At 44.2% G+C, this 13,958-nt stretch overlaps 1 protein-coding gene across 1 annotated transcript in view; it reads right to left on the bottom strand.

Annotated features, from left to right (window-relative positions):
* LOC144485369 (uncharacterized) overlaps positions 1-11,604 on the bottom strand; it is a 98,897-nt gene extending 87,293 nt beyond the window's left edge. The window contains 2 exon segments of the mRNA XM_078203565.1: positions 2,170-2,813; positions 11,569-11,604. Of these exon segments, the coding sequence (XP_078059691.1) occupies positions 2,170-2,813; positions 11,569-11,604 (680 nt within the window).
* Positions 11,605-13,958: the final 2,354 nt, after the last annotated feature.

The following is a 13,958-nucleotide window of genomic DNA, read 5'->3' as shown; positions in this document are numbered from 1 at the left end:
ATAATCTTCCATCTCCTTGTTAATCAGGAGACCATCTTGCTCTTCTTCAAAATATTCCAAGATTCTGCTTCCTCTGCCTTTTGAGAAAGAGAGTTCCAAAGATCCATGATCCTCTGAAAGAAAACACTTCTCCCCACCTCTGTCTTAAACACATTTTTAAACAGTGTCTCCTTGTTCAAAATTCTCCTGCAAGAAAAAAACATCCTTTCCACATCAACCCAGTCAATAACCCTCAGAAACTTAAAAGGCTTCAATCAAGGCCCCTCTTACTCTTCTAAACTCCAGTGAACAAGCCCAGATTCTCCAATCTTTCCTCATAAGACAACCTGCCAATTTCTGGTATTAGTCTGGTAGACATTCTCTGAACTGCTTCCAATGCATTTACATTTTCCTTAAATAAGGAGTTCCATACTTTAACAACACTCCAGATGTGGTCTCACCAGTGTCCTGTATGACTGAAACATAAACTCACTCCTTTTGTAACCAATTTCCTCACAATAAACAATGACATTCTATTAACTTTCCTCATTACTTGCTGTAACTGCATTCCAGCCTTTTGTGATTCATGTATTAGGACACCTCTGAATCTCAGAGCTCTGCAATCTCTCAATATTTAATGTGTTTTTTAAATTTGGCAGGAATTTCTGCCAAAATTGATAATTCCACATTTGCCCACGTTATACTCCATTTGCCAAATCTTTGCCCACTAGCTGAACTTATCTACATCCCTTTGTGGCCTCCTTACATCCTCTTCACACTTACTTTTCTACCTTTGTGTCCTCAGCAAATTTAGCGACCATGCTTGCATCCAAGTCATTTATATAAATTGTTAAAAGTAGAGGTCCCAGTTCTGATCGCTTTGGCACATCACTCGTCACATCCTGTCAACCAGATAAAGATCCATGTGTGCCAACTGTTTCCCATTAGCTCGCTAATCTTCTTTCCATGCCATATTACCCCCACACTGAGAGATTCTATTTTTCACATTAAGCTTTGATGTGGCAGCTTATCAAATGCATTTTGGAAATCTAAGTACAGTACATTCACCTTTGCTGCCCTATTATCCAATATATAAAGTCACCATCTCCCAGATGTCCCCTTGAGAGGGAGAGCTGACTGGTGGTCACTTAACCTGAGGATCATAAATTCATAAGATATAGGAGCAGAATTAGACCATTTGAGTCTGTTCCGCCATTCGATCATGGCTGATAACCTCCTCATCCCCATTTTCCTGCCTTCTCCCCATAACCCTTCAACCCATTACCAATTAAAAATCTGTCCAACTCCTCCTCAAATTTACTCACTGTCCCAGCATCCACCACCCTTTGGGACAGCGAATTCCACAGATTCACAACCCTTTGGGAGAAGCAGTTTCTCCTCAACTCTGTTTTAACTTTGCTGCCCCTTATCCTAAGGCTATGACCTCTCGTCTTAGAATGCCCCAGAAAAGGAAGCATCCGTTCCACGTCTGCTTTATCCATACCTTTCATCATCTTGGATCACCACACCTCAGGTGAGTGGCAAGATTGAGGAGACGGCACCTTCATGAATAACCTTGGTTGGCACGAGAATTGAAACCGTGCTGTTGGTGTCGCTGTGCATCACAAACCAGCCACCCGGCCAACTGAGCGAACCGACCCCCTTTATCCAAAGTATATGTGACTCCTTCAAAGAACTCCAATAAATAGGTTGAATATGAATTCCCTTTCTCAAACCGTGCTGACTCTCTCTGGTTGTCTGAATTTTTCTCATTCTCATGATATCTTTAATAAAGCTTTAATATTTTCCCGACATCAGGTTTTAGATTAATTGGCCTTTAGTTTCCTTTTTGCCTCCCTCCTTTTTTTGAATAAAGGAGTTACATTTGCTATTTTGCAATCGACTGGAATCATCCTCAAATCTCATGACTTTTAGATCATTAAAATGGTGCTATTTCCTTCCATGTTCAAAATTCTCTGCTGTTCAGGTTACAATACATTGTGCAATTCCATCCAATCCTGGTCTGATGTTTTGTGCAAGTTTCCTGACCCCAAATCCTCCCCTTCTAAGACCAATTATATCAACACCTATAACAGAGCTGGAGTCACTTTTCAATTCAGCAGAAACAGACCCAAAGGTACATGATTCAGTCTGAACACGAAAACAGCAAAATCCAATCACAACAGTTACTTGTGAACTCGCTGGTGTCTCAGCAGATTGGATGACTGACTGAATACCTTTCCACACTTGGAACAAGTGAACGGCTTCTCCCCGGTGTGAATTCGCTGGTGTGTCAGCAGAGTGGATGAGTGAGCAAATCCATTCCCACACTGGGAGCAGGTGAACGGTCTCTCCCCAGTGTGAGTGCGCTGGTGTACAGTGAGTTGACATGATTGCTTGAACCCAGTCCCACAGTGAGAGCACCTGAATGGTTTCTCATCAGTGTGAACACGTTGATGGTAGTGCAGATTTACAGAATTTTTAAAGCATTTCCCACAGTCTGGACATTTAAAAGGTCTCTCATCAGTGTGAATCCGCTGGTGTGTGAAGGGGGTGGCTGACTGAGGAAATCTCTTCCCACACTGGGAGCAAGTGCATGGCCTCTCCCCAGTGTGAATTCGCTGGTGTAATGCGAGGTTGGAAGACTGAGTGAATCCCTTCCCACACACAGAGCAGGTGAACGGCCTTTCCCCAGTGTGGATTCGCCGATGTTTCAGCAGATGGGATGAGGCACTGAATCCTTTCCCACACTGGGAGCAGTTGAATGGTCTCTCATCAGTGTGAGTTCTCTGGTGTATATGTAAGCTGTTTGACTGAGTGAATCCCCTCCCACTCTGGGAGCAGGTGAATGGTCTCTCTCCACTGTGACTGCGCCGATGAATCTCCAGCTGGGAAGGGTAATTGAATCCCTTCCCACAGTCCCCACATTTCCACAGCTTCTCCCTGTTGTGACTGCAATTATGTTCCGAAAGGCTGGATGATTGGTTGAAGTCTTGTCCACACACAGAACACGTGTACAGTTTCTCTTCACTGTGAACTGTGCTATTTCCTCCCATGTTCAAAACACAATGATATTCAGGTTACAACAAATTGGCTAACTCCATCAGGTTTTGATATAATATTTGGTTTCAGTTTCCCAACTGCAAATCCTCCTCTTCTAAAGCCCTGTGAAATTGATTTAAAACAGAAAAAAGGAAGTGAGAGAGAACCCACAAAAACACAAAGGCAGTTTGTGAAATTGAGCTGAATGAATCTGGTCATTTGTGGGGCTGGCACTCGGAAAAAGTAATCATGAAAACTGCTGGATTGTCATAAAAACCCAGCGGGTTCACTGATATCCTTCAGGGCAGGAAATCTGCCACACGGTCTGGACACAAGACTCTGGACACAGAGAGAAGACAGAGAGAAGTAGGAGAGGTCAGGGTGAAGGAGAGGGATTTTGTACATTGACAACTCAATTGGAACTTTAACAGAAAGTTTCCCAAACCCTCAACCTCCACCCACCTAGAAGGACCAGGGTAGCAAATAGATGGGAACACCATCACCTTCAAGTTCCTCTCCAACTCACACACCATCCTGACTTATCTGACATCCAGTACTAAAAGAACAGAAATTTCTTTCATATAAACACTGGGAAGACTGAACCCATTGTCTTCAGTCCCCACTACAAACTCACTCCCTCGCCAGCAACTCTCTCCTTCTTCCTGGCAACTGTCTGAGGCTGGAGCAAACTGTTTACAACCATGGTAAAATATTTCACCCCAAGTTGAGCTTCCAGCCACATCATCATCAAGACCGCCTATTTCCACCTCAGTGCCATTGATCAACTCTACTCCAGTCTCAGCTCCTTTGGAACTCTCATCCATTCCATTGTGACATGAAACACAGGGGAATGGGGATATAGAGAGGGAATGGGACTGACTGAATTACTCCACAGAGAGTTGGCATGGATCTGAGTTGCCTAATCTATGTTGTAATGTTTCCATCACTGAAAATAGATAATGTTGATACACTGCTATATATTTTAAGACAAGAAATAGGGAATCGTAAATAACATAGTATATACCATGTAACTACATTAAACATATCTCTCTCCCATACAAATTTACTGTTCATTAAAATGTTAGCCCTCTCCTGAGAAAACTCCCCCTTGAATTATGAACATTGGGTAAGAGGCCATCCTATTCGCCAGCTATATAAACGTGTCAAAGTGAGGGAGCTAAAGGATGTCAATGTCTTTGAGAGAGAAAAAGATACCTGGGCCTAGTCTTGCTCCTAATTCCGATGTTCGTCTGTAACGTTTTCAGAGTCTGCAGCCTCCCTGGATTCACTTCCTTTCCCTTCAGTTGCTGCAAGTCCCCAATTTCTCCCAGAATGAGAAAAGAAATGGAAAGGGGGAAACATTGATTTCCTCCCAGATGTTGTCGAGAAGCGGGAGTTTCACTCTGAACCTCGTTGGCCAACTTCCGCATTGTGACGTCACAATGGAACCTAGCCTGAATTAGCCAATAGGAATAAGTCTGTACCGATGTGACGTCCTGGAGTTCCAGTGCGCAGGCCCGGGCGCGCAGACATGGGAGCCCCGCCCCCTCCCATTGATTCCCCCGCCCCCTGCCATCTCCTCGAGCCAAGGTTTCCAGGCAACCGGCTGGCGGCTCCGGCCAGAGCGAGAAGCCGCTCGGTGATCTCCCCCTCCCCCCTCTCTCTACGGCGGCTGCTGCTCCAAAAAGAGATCGAGAGCGACCGCTGGCGGCAGCCGCACTGCGCCTGCTCCGGACAGCTCGGCTCAGCAGCGCTCTCTGCGCCTGCTCCGGACAGCTCGGCTCAGCAGCGCTCTCTGCGCCTGCTCCGGACAGCTCGGCTCAGCAGCGCTCTCTGCGCCTGCTCCGGACAGCTCGGCTCAGCAGCGCTCTCTGCGCCTGCTCCGGACAGCTCGGCTCAGCAGCGCTCTCTGCGCCTGCGTGCTGGGCTGCCAGCTGAGGGAGTGGGGGAGGGGACTTTGCAAAATCTCTTCCCATCAAATTCTTCCAAGTCCCGCAGTTTGATTTGAAACAGAACAGCTTCTGTTTGTAGCTTCACCACAGACTCAAACTTCACACACAGAATCAAACTTCACACACAGACTCAAACTTCACCACAGACCCAAACTTCACCACAGACTCAAACTTCACACACAGACTCAAACTTCACACACAGACCCAAACTTCACACACAGACTCAAACTTCACACACAGACTCAAACTTCACACACAGACTCAAACTTCACACACAGACTCAAACTTCACACACAGACTCAAACTTCACACACAGACTCAAACTTCACACACAGACTCAAACTTCACACACAGACTCAAACTTCACACACAGACTCAAACTTCACCACAGACTCAAACTTCACACACAGCCTCAAACTTCACACACAGACTCAAACTTCACACACAGACTCAAACTTCACACACAGACTCAAACTTCACCACAGACTCCAACTTCACACACAGACTCAAACTTCACCACAGACTCAAACTTCACACACAGACTCAAACTTCACACACAGCCTCAAACTTCACCACAGACCCAAACTTCACCACAGACTCAAACTTCACCACAGACTCAAACTTCACCACAGACTCAAACTTCACATACAGACTCCAACTTCCTCCTCTGGACAACATCTGTGAGGAAAACACTTTCTTTCTCCCCCTGGGAAATACAGAGACAGAGAAATTCTCTGGAACTGGAATTAGAGCCAAATATACTGAGGGGGAAATGTTTGTGATTTTGTGGAACCTGTTTTTATTGTCCGAGCTTTTTAAAGTGTAATTTATCCTGTCTATTCAAATACTGTTTCTTAATGCATGATTCAGTGATGTTAATTTTAGATTAATTTTTAAAGTAACATTTTTAAAAAATGAAACATTGTCTTTGTTTATTCGATTGGGATTTGTGGGAATGTGTTTATTATAAGGTGACCATGAGGATCGTAACAACATTGATATGTCTGGTGTTGTTATATGGTGCATATGATGTGGAGATGCCGGTGTTGGACTGGGGTGGGCACAGTAAGAAGTCTCACTACACCTGGTTAAAGTCCAACGGGTTTATTTGGAATCACGAGCTTTCTGAGCGCTGCTCCTTCTCACCTGATGAAGGGGCAGCGCTCTGAAAGCTTGTGATTCCAAATAAACCTGTTGGACTTTAACCTGGTGTTGGGAGACTTCTTACTATATGGTGCATATTAGGTATGTTATTTATGGATTTGTATTACAGTTGATGTTGTAACTACACTGTATATTTTCCAGTCAAAGAGTCATCAGAGCACAAGATAAATCAATTCAGCAACTTGAGTCCGTGCCAAGTCTCTGTCGGGGAATCCACTCAGTGCCATTTTTCCTCCATATCCCTGTTCCCCAGTACGTTTCATTCCTTCAAGTGCCCAACCAATTTTATTTTGAAATCACTGGTCATCTCCACTTCCACCACTCTCATCGTCAGTGAGTTCCAGAACATGATTGCTTGCTCCCCAAGTCAAGTTCTTCCGCACCCATCTGTATCTCTAATCATGTAATAGAGTGCTGAATATTGCTTACATTTTTAGTTCACTAAATATGCAAATTTTTTATATGCTAAGACACAAGATTTCAGGAATATGTGTCCAGTACATGAAACAGTCAGCACGGATCTGTCGATTAGGATGAATCAGCACCCTCAGGACAATGTCTATTTCAGGTCCAGCAAAGTGAGAATGGAGGGAGAGTGTTTGGGATGGAGATTTACAAATTTTCAAGAATGAGAGGAAAGAATGTTCCACAGAAACTAGAATTGTCTGTTCTGAGTTTTTAATCCTGTACTGACAGCAATGATTTTTGTGAATTTCTTTCACAGGCTATTAGAAGGGGAGAATTTACAGACACAAATCTCAACAAACATGACGTTAGGATCTGACAGAGTCACCCAATTATTCAGGATCTGAATACCATCGGCATTTGAAACTAGAATGGAAAATGTTTGTCTGTCCCTTCAAACTGTTTAAACATCAGTGTGACTGGAAAATCACTGAGACACAGACACTCGAGTGAGAGTATTCCAGTGAACTGACTGTGGAAAGAGCTTTAACCAGTTACACAGCCTGGAAAAGATTGAAGGATTCACAGTGAAGAGAGAGACCATGTATGTGTCATCTGTGGGGTCAAACCTTCATCTGAACCTGGAGATGTACAAAGACACTCAGACCATGGAAATGTAGGGACTGTGGGAAGGGATTCAATTGTCCCTCGAAGCTGGAAACCCTTCGATGCAGCCACACTGTGGAGACACCGTTCACCTGCTCTGAGTTTGGAAGGGGATTTCGTGATTCATCCACCCTGAGGAATCACCAGCGACTTCACATCAGGGAGAGGCCATTCACCTGCTCTGAGTGTGGGAAGAAATTCAGCGATTCGTCTGCCCTGCTGACACACCAGCGGGTTCACAATGGGGAGAGACCATTCACCTGTTGTGTGTGTGGAAAGGGATTCACTCAGTCATCTACCCTGCAGAACCACCAGCGATTTCACACGGTTGAGGGGCTGTTCCCCTGCTCAGAGTGTGGGAAGGGATTCACTCACTCATCCCTCCCGCTGACACACCAACCCATTCACACTGGGCCGAGGCCATTCATCTGCTCCGAGTGTGGGAAGGGATTCACTCAATTATCTAGTCTGCTGAGACACAAAGGATTACACACTGGGGAAAGGCCATTCATCTGATGTGTGTGTGGGAAGTGACTCAGTCAATCATCCAGTCTGCTGGAATACTGAGGCACCTCCCCCAATAAGAAACCTGTTCAATGCTCTGACTGTGGGAGCTGCTTTAAAACCTGAGCCTACCTGAGGTTCGACCAGCGCATTCACACTGAGGATGACTGAAATGTCAGGCGCTCTCACTGTGCAAAGAGGTTTAGAACATCATCTGACCTACTGAAACATCAGGGAATTCACACTGGGGAGAGACCCTGATAATTCCCACTCACTTTCAGCGATTTCTCATAAAACCTACCAGATTGGAAGCTTCTGCCTGAAATTTTATTTTCCCTTAGTTTCCAAACTGAGACCATTCACCTGCTCAGTGTGTGGGAAAGGATTCACTTGTTCACCCAAGCTGCTGAGACACCATGGCAGTCACACCCATTAGTGACCTTTCCGGTGCTCTGACTGTGGCTGTTAATTATATCAATGGAGGTGAAGTTTATTCAGATGGAGGGCACTGATTAGATAGTTATAATGAGCAGGTAAAAAGTGGGACTCACTAATATAGCTTGGAGTCAGAGTTGAACCTGTAATGTTTGATTCTGTGAACAAATCTAGACCAAATAAAGATTGACTCCACCCCAAGGCTGTCAGGATTATAACATGGTAACAGAAAATGCTTGTCTCATGGTGAAGGTTGGAAACTAAAAGAAAGTATATTTCAGACAGAAGCTTACAATCCCAGCAGCTTTTGTGAGAAATGACTGAAAGGCAGTGGGAATTGTCAGGGTCTGATTACCTGCTGATGCTCTCGGAGTCTGAACCATACAACCAGTGGAAGAATGAAGTGGCGATGTGGACACGGGTTACATCCCGATCAAGGAGGAAACAAGATCTGGCCTTGGCACTGTCACTTCCTAACACAAGGAAAATCAGCAACAAAGCATTTTCTGATCAGCCAAACTGCAGGTTGATAACTGCACTGGCACGGATGATTCATGTAAAGAATTCACTTCAGGTGGTTGGAGGGTAGAATCCCTGTCAATTGGTCTATGGGAGAAATCCCTAATTACCCTCTGTGCCGGGCGATCGCCCTCCTGCTTTAAAGGGATACAATTAGTTCCATTTTCAGTCATCAATTATCTGATTGTTCCATGAAAAGAATTGCTCGAAGCAACAAATTATTGGAGATACCAGAAGAGGGTCTCTTCATGTGTAACGTTTGTACTGAAGGAGAATAAACATCTTTTTCTTCGATTTGTTTTGAAACACTGTGTGAATTCTTGCGATCCCGGTCAGGACTGTTAACGTTTGCAGAGAAATTCGAACACCCAGTGATTAACTGAAAGAATTACATCACAAGATTCCACATTGTTAAACAAAAACAAACTTTACTGTATGTTTAAATAAAATTTAAAAAGCCAACACTACAAATTGAATACAATAAAGATTTATGATATAAACCTAGTTCTGTTTTTTTACCTCACCCCAAGAGTTTCTTTATATTTAACAATATCTTCAAGTTTCATTCACTTCTGTTCCTAGGACCATCCCAAAGGTATGTCAAAGCTCTCCACAATTCACTTTAATTCTCCCCAGTACTCCAGATATTCTCCAAGCTCCAAGAGTTTATGGGAGTCCATCCATTATCTTTTCACTAAACAAGCCTCCAATTTTCCTTTAAGCTCTCAAACTGTGGACTCCTCAGTCCAAACATGGGCTTCACTGCATTCTTGCTGAGGGATTTAAATGTTGGAAACACCCCTGGTTTCTAATGGTCCGCTCAGCTTCTAGTCCCACAGCTGGTTCACAGCTCCTGATCCCACAACTGGTGGCTTCCAAGCTAACTGCAGACTGTCCGCTGTCTATCTGTGGAACCAGGTCATTGATTGGAAAGGACTCAAAAGGTTACAGGGAAAAGGCAGGAGAATGGGGTTGAGATTTATCAGCCATGATCGAATGGCACAGCAGATTCGATGGGCCGAATAGCCTAATTCTGCTCCTATATCTTATGGTCTAATTCTAACCAAGGCTCCACCCTGAATCACATATCCCCATGGTAACAGAGACCAGGTGGAATGTCCGACAGATATTTAGCTTCAAAACTAAACCTTTTTCCTGAGGTCTGCATGAAGAACTCACCTAACAAAAACAGTACAATAATTGTCAGACCCAATGTCTCCAGCGAAAAGATCCAGCTGACCTTTTACAGTTCTTACCTCTCGAGTTTTGACTTCTTAAACCAACATGGGCCATGCTTTGTGACTGCGAATTCCCTGAGGGTGTTTTCATCAGATTCTCAATCCAGGTTTTCCATTTTTTAAAAGCAATTCTTGCAACTAATTCATATTTCTAAAACATAGGAATCATAAAATTAGATTTTTGTAACAAAAACAGGAAGAAATGGAAATGTATCACCTTCATAATATCCCATTTAGAATATTACAATATACAACATGCTGTATATCTTAACAGCCATGATCTTATTGAATGGTGGAGCAGGCTCGAAGGGCCAAATGGCCTCCTCCTGTTCCTAAATCCACTGTTTTCCTCTGTTGATCTATCTTATAACCTGCAACAGACATAATAATCCCTCCATTGTCCACTTCACATTCACAAATCCAGCTTGGTAACAGCACACTGCTGGGTTCCATGTCCAGGAATTCAGTCCACTGAAGATGGAAATTACTGCTTGCAGTCTTTTCTGACGGTTTTCTTCTTACAATAATTATAGTCCAAAGTTCCTCCTGCAAAAGGAGAGTCTTCATTGCTGTTCATTTGTGAATTTTCAAGTTCTATTTTGAAAACAGTCTGTACAGAGTTCACATTTTGAAATTTATTTTCTTCCATGTTTGTAGTTCCTCCATTGTTTAAATCCAGAGACAATATTCCAGTCAATTCCACATTGAAACCGACTTCTTCTTGCTCAGTTATAGCTGATTCCTTTATTGTCCAGGACAATATATTCACAATCTCTTTAAAACAGAAATTAAACATTCCCATTTGATTCCAGACAGTAACATATTCTGTTGGTTTGTTCTTTATTGTCAATGTCAGGCTGGGGTTGTTCCCCTTGGAGCAAAGGAGGCTGTGGGGAGATTTGATAGAGGTGGACAAGATTCTGACAGGTTTAGATAAGGTGGATAAAGAAAAGCTGTTCCCATTAGCTGAAGGGACAAGGACGAGGGGGACACAGATTTCTTGGTTTGGGTCAGAGATGCAAGGTGGGGGGCGCGGAGATGTGAGGAAGAATATTTTGATGCAGCGAATGGTAATGACCTGAAACTCGCTGCCTACGAGGGTGGAGGAAGTGGAGACAATAAACAATTAAAAAGGAAATTGGATGGGCATTTGGGATGTTCCAAACAGAACGAAGAACAAAGAAAATTTTGTTTTCTCAAAGAAAACAAAAAAAAAACAAAAAAAAGAACAAAGAAAATCCATCAAGACATCATTTGACTGAGTGTGGCAGAAAGGGACCGACACAGGGTTGGAGTCGGTGGGATTCGGGGGGGGGGGAACTCTCCGCCGGTTGGGGATATACCAGGTACAGACGAGGATGGCTGTGGTTGTTGGAGGTCAGTCATCACTGCAAGGGTCACTGCAGGGTTCATCTAAAACTCTGCTGGCCATGTTTAAACTCACATTAAGTGTTATTCCACTATCACCCTCGTGCACGATGATCCACCCAGTAAAGCAACAACTTAATATTAAAATTCTCATCCTTGGTTTCAAATCACTCCATGACCTTGCCTGTCCCAATATCTATAATCTCCTATAAGCCCCACAACCCTCAATATATTACACGGCTCTAATTCTGGTCTTTAGCTTGTCCCTGACCTTGCTTCACCATTGCAAGCTCTACCTTCAGTTGCTTAGGCTCCAACCTCTGGAATACCATCCCTACACGTCTCCAACTCTCCACCTCGCTTTACTCCTTTAACACACCCCTTAAAATCTACCACTTTGACCAAACCTTTGGTCATCTAACCTAATATCTTCTTTGTGGCTCAATATCATACTTTATTTTACAATGCTCCTTGGATGTTTTATTACTTTAAGGCGCTATATAAATATATTTTGTTGTTCCTCATGTCTCCTGGGCCTAATCATTTTCAGCGGCTTCATTAATTACCGTCTCCCCACCGTAGGGTGGGAAATGGGGATGTTCACTGATGATTGCAGTGTATATTACCATTCACAACTCTGAATACTGAAGCTGCCCGCATGCAGCGCAGGACCAGGACAACATTCAGGTTGGAGCTGATTGTCAATTCATATTGACACCACATAATTATCAGGAAATATCTATTTCCAGCAAGAAAATCTAACCATCTTCCCATGGTATTCAATGGCATTACCATCAGGGAATGCCCCACCAGCAATAACTTTGGGGTTACCATTGACCAGTCATTTAAATACTGAGGTTACAAGAGCAGATCAGAGGTTGGGAGTTTTGTGGCAGGTTACTCACTTAATGACTCCCCAAAGGCTTGCCATGATTCACAAGGTATAAATCAGGAGTAAGGGGGAATATTCTTTACCTGGATGAGTGTATCTGCAACAATTTTGTAGATCCTATCCAGGACAAAGTAGCTCGCCTGATCAGCATCTCAAATACCACCTTAAACATTCACTCTCCACCATTAGCCCACAATGGTGGCAGTGTATCCCACTGATTAGATGCACTGCAAGAAATCACCAAGGCTGTTTTCACAGCATGTTCCAACCTCTAACTTCTACCACTTGAAAAACAAGTGCAGCCAGCGTATGGGAATGCCACCATCTGTAAATTGTACTCCACATCACATACCATTCTGACTTGAAACTCATTCACCATTCCTTCTCTGTCACTGCATCAAATTCCTGGAACTCCCTAACAGCGTTGTGGGTATACCTACACCAGATGGATTGCAGCGATTCAAGAAAGTGGCTCACTTTCTTCACAGGGGCAATTAGTGATGCGCAATGAATGTTGGCCTTGCCAGCCATTCACATCCCCTGAAAGAATAAAACAAAATCCTCATCCCTGGTATCATTCTCAGCCATGAGGACTGCAATTATCAATGAACAGCTTCGCTTTCGACTTTATGATCGGGGGAAGGTCATTGGTGGAGCAACTGAGGATGGATGGGCCTCGGACACTACCCTGGGGCTGAGATGATTGGCCTCCAACAACCGCGATCATCCTCCTCTGTGCGGGATGTGGCTCTCGCCGGTGGAGAGTTACCCCCTGATTCCCATTGACTTCAATGTTAATCGGGTTGCTTGATGCCACGCACAGTCAAATGCTGCCTTGATGTCAATGGCAATCACTCCAACATCACCCAGTTCAACTCTTTTGTCCATGTTTGGACAAAGGCTGTAAATGAGGCAGGAGGTGAGTGGTCCTCGGTGGAACCCAAATTGAGCATCAGTGAGCAGGTTGTTGCTGTATAAATGCTGCTTGATCGCACCGTTGGCAACAACATCTTCCATCATTTTGCTGATGATCGAGACGAGAGACATTGGAGGGCAGTTGGCCAGTTTGGATTTTTCCTTATCCATTGCCTTCAGCTGCTTATTGATATCCCTTGAAGTGAATCGAATTGGCTGAAGATGTGCATCTGTGATACTGGGGACCTCAGGATGGATAATCCATATGGAGAGATTAGAGAAGCTGGAATTGCACTCTATAGAGCAGGAAAGGTTAAGGAAAGATTTAATAGTGATATTCAAACTTTTGCGAGGTTTTGATAAAATGCATGTCTGTTTCCACTGGTTTAGAACCAAAAGACATCGGGTGGAATTTCATGAAAAAAATTCGAAGTGCTGAATGAGTGAGAAAAGTTTCAAACTCATTTCTTGGGCAAATTTAAAAAATCAATCTTGTGGCACTTAGTCAAAAACAGTCACAATATAATCCTCACTGCAGGAGGAAGGGGAGGAACCTAAACTTGCTGGGGAAGCCAGCTGCTGATCTGGAGGGGTGTCATTGTGCAGGCGCTCCATCCTCCCAGTTTCCATCTTCAGTGGACATCCCCCCCTCCCCACAGAAATCGCCCCGCCAATCTCCTCATCTGTAGCGTTTCCCCCAAATCACCAACCCCTCCCCCCAATCAGCATCCCTGCAGAGTTCCCCCTCTCGCCCCCTCCCCGATCGCCACCCCTGCAGAGTTTCCCCGATCACCAGCTCCCTCCCCCATCAGGACTCCTGCAGAGCTCCCCCCCCCCCCCCGCTATCCCCCTCCTCAATCACCACCCCTGCAGAATTTC

The sequence above is a fragment of the Mustelus asterias genome, unplaced genomic scaffold, assembly GCF_964213995.1.
Source record: "Mustelus asterias unplaced genomic scaffold, sMusAst1.hap1.1 HAP1_SCAFFOLD_192, whole genome shotgun sequence".
NCBI classification, from domain to species: domain Eukaryota; kingdom Metazoa; phylum Chordata; class Chondrichthyes; order Carcharhiniformes; family Triakidae; genus Mustelus; species Mustelus asterias.
This window is presented reverse-complemented; position numbering and strand designations above follow the sequence as displayed.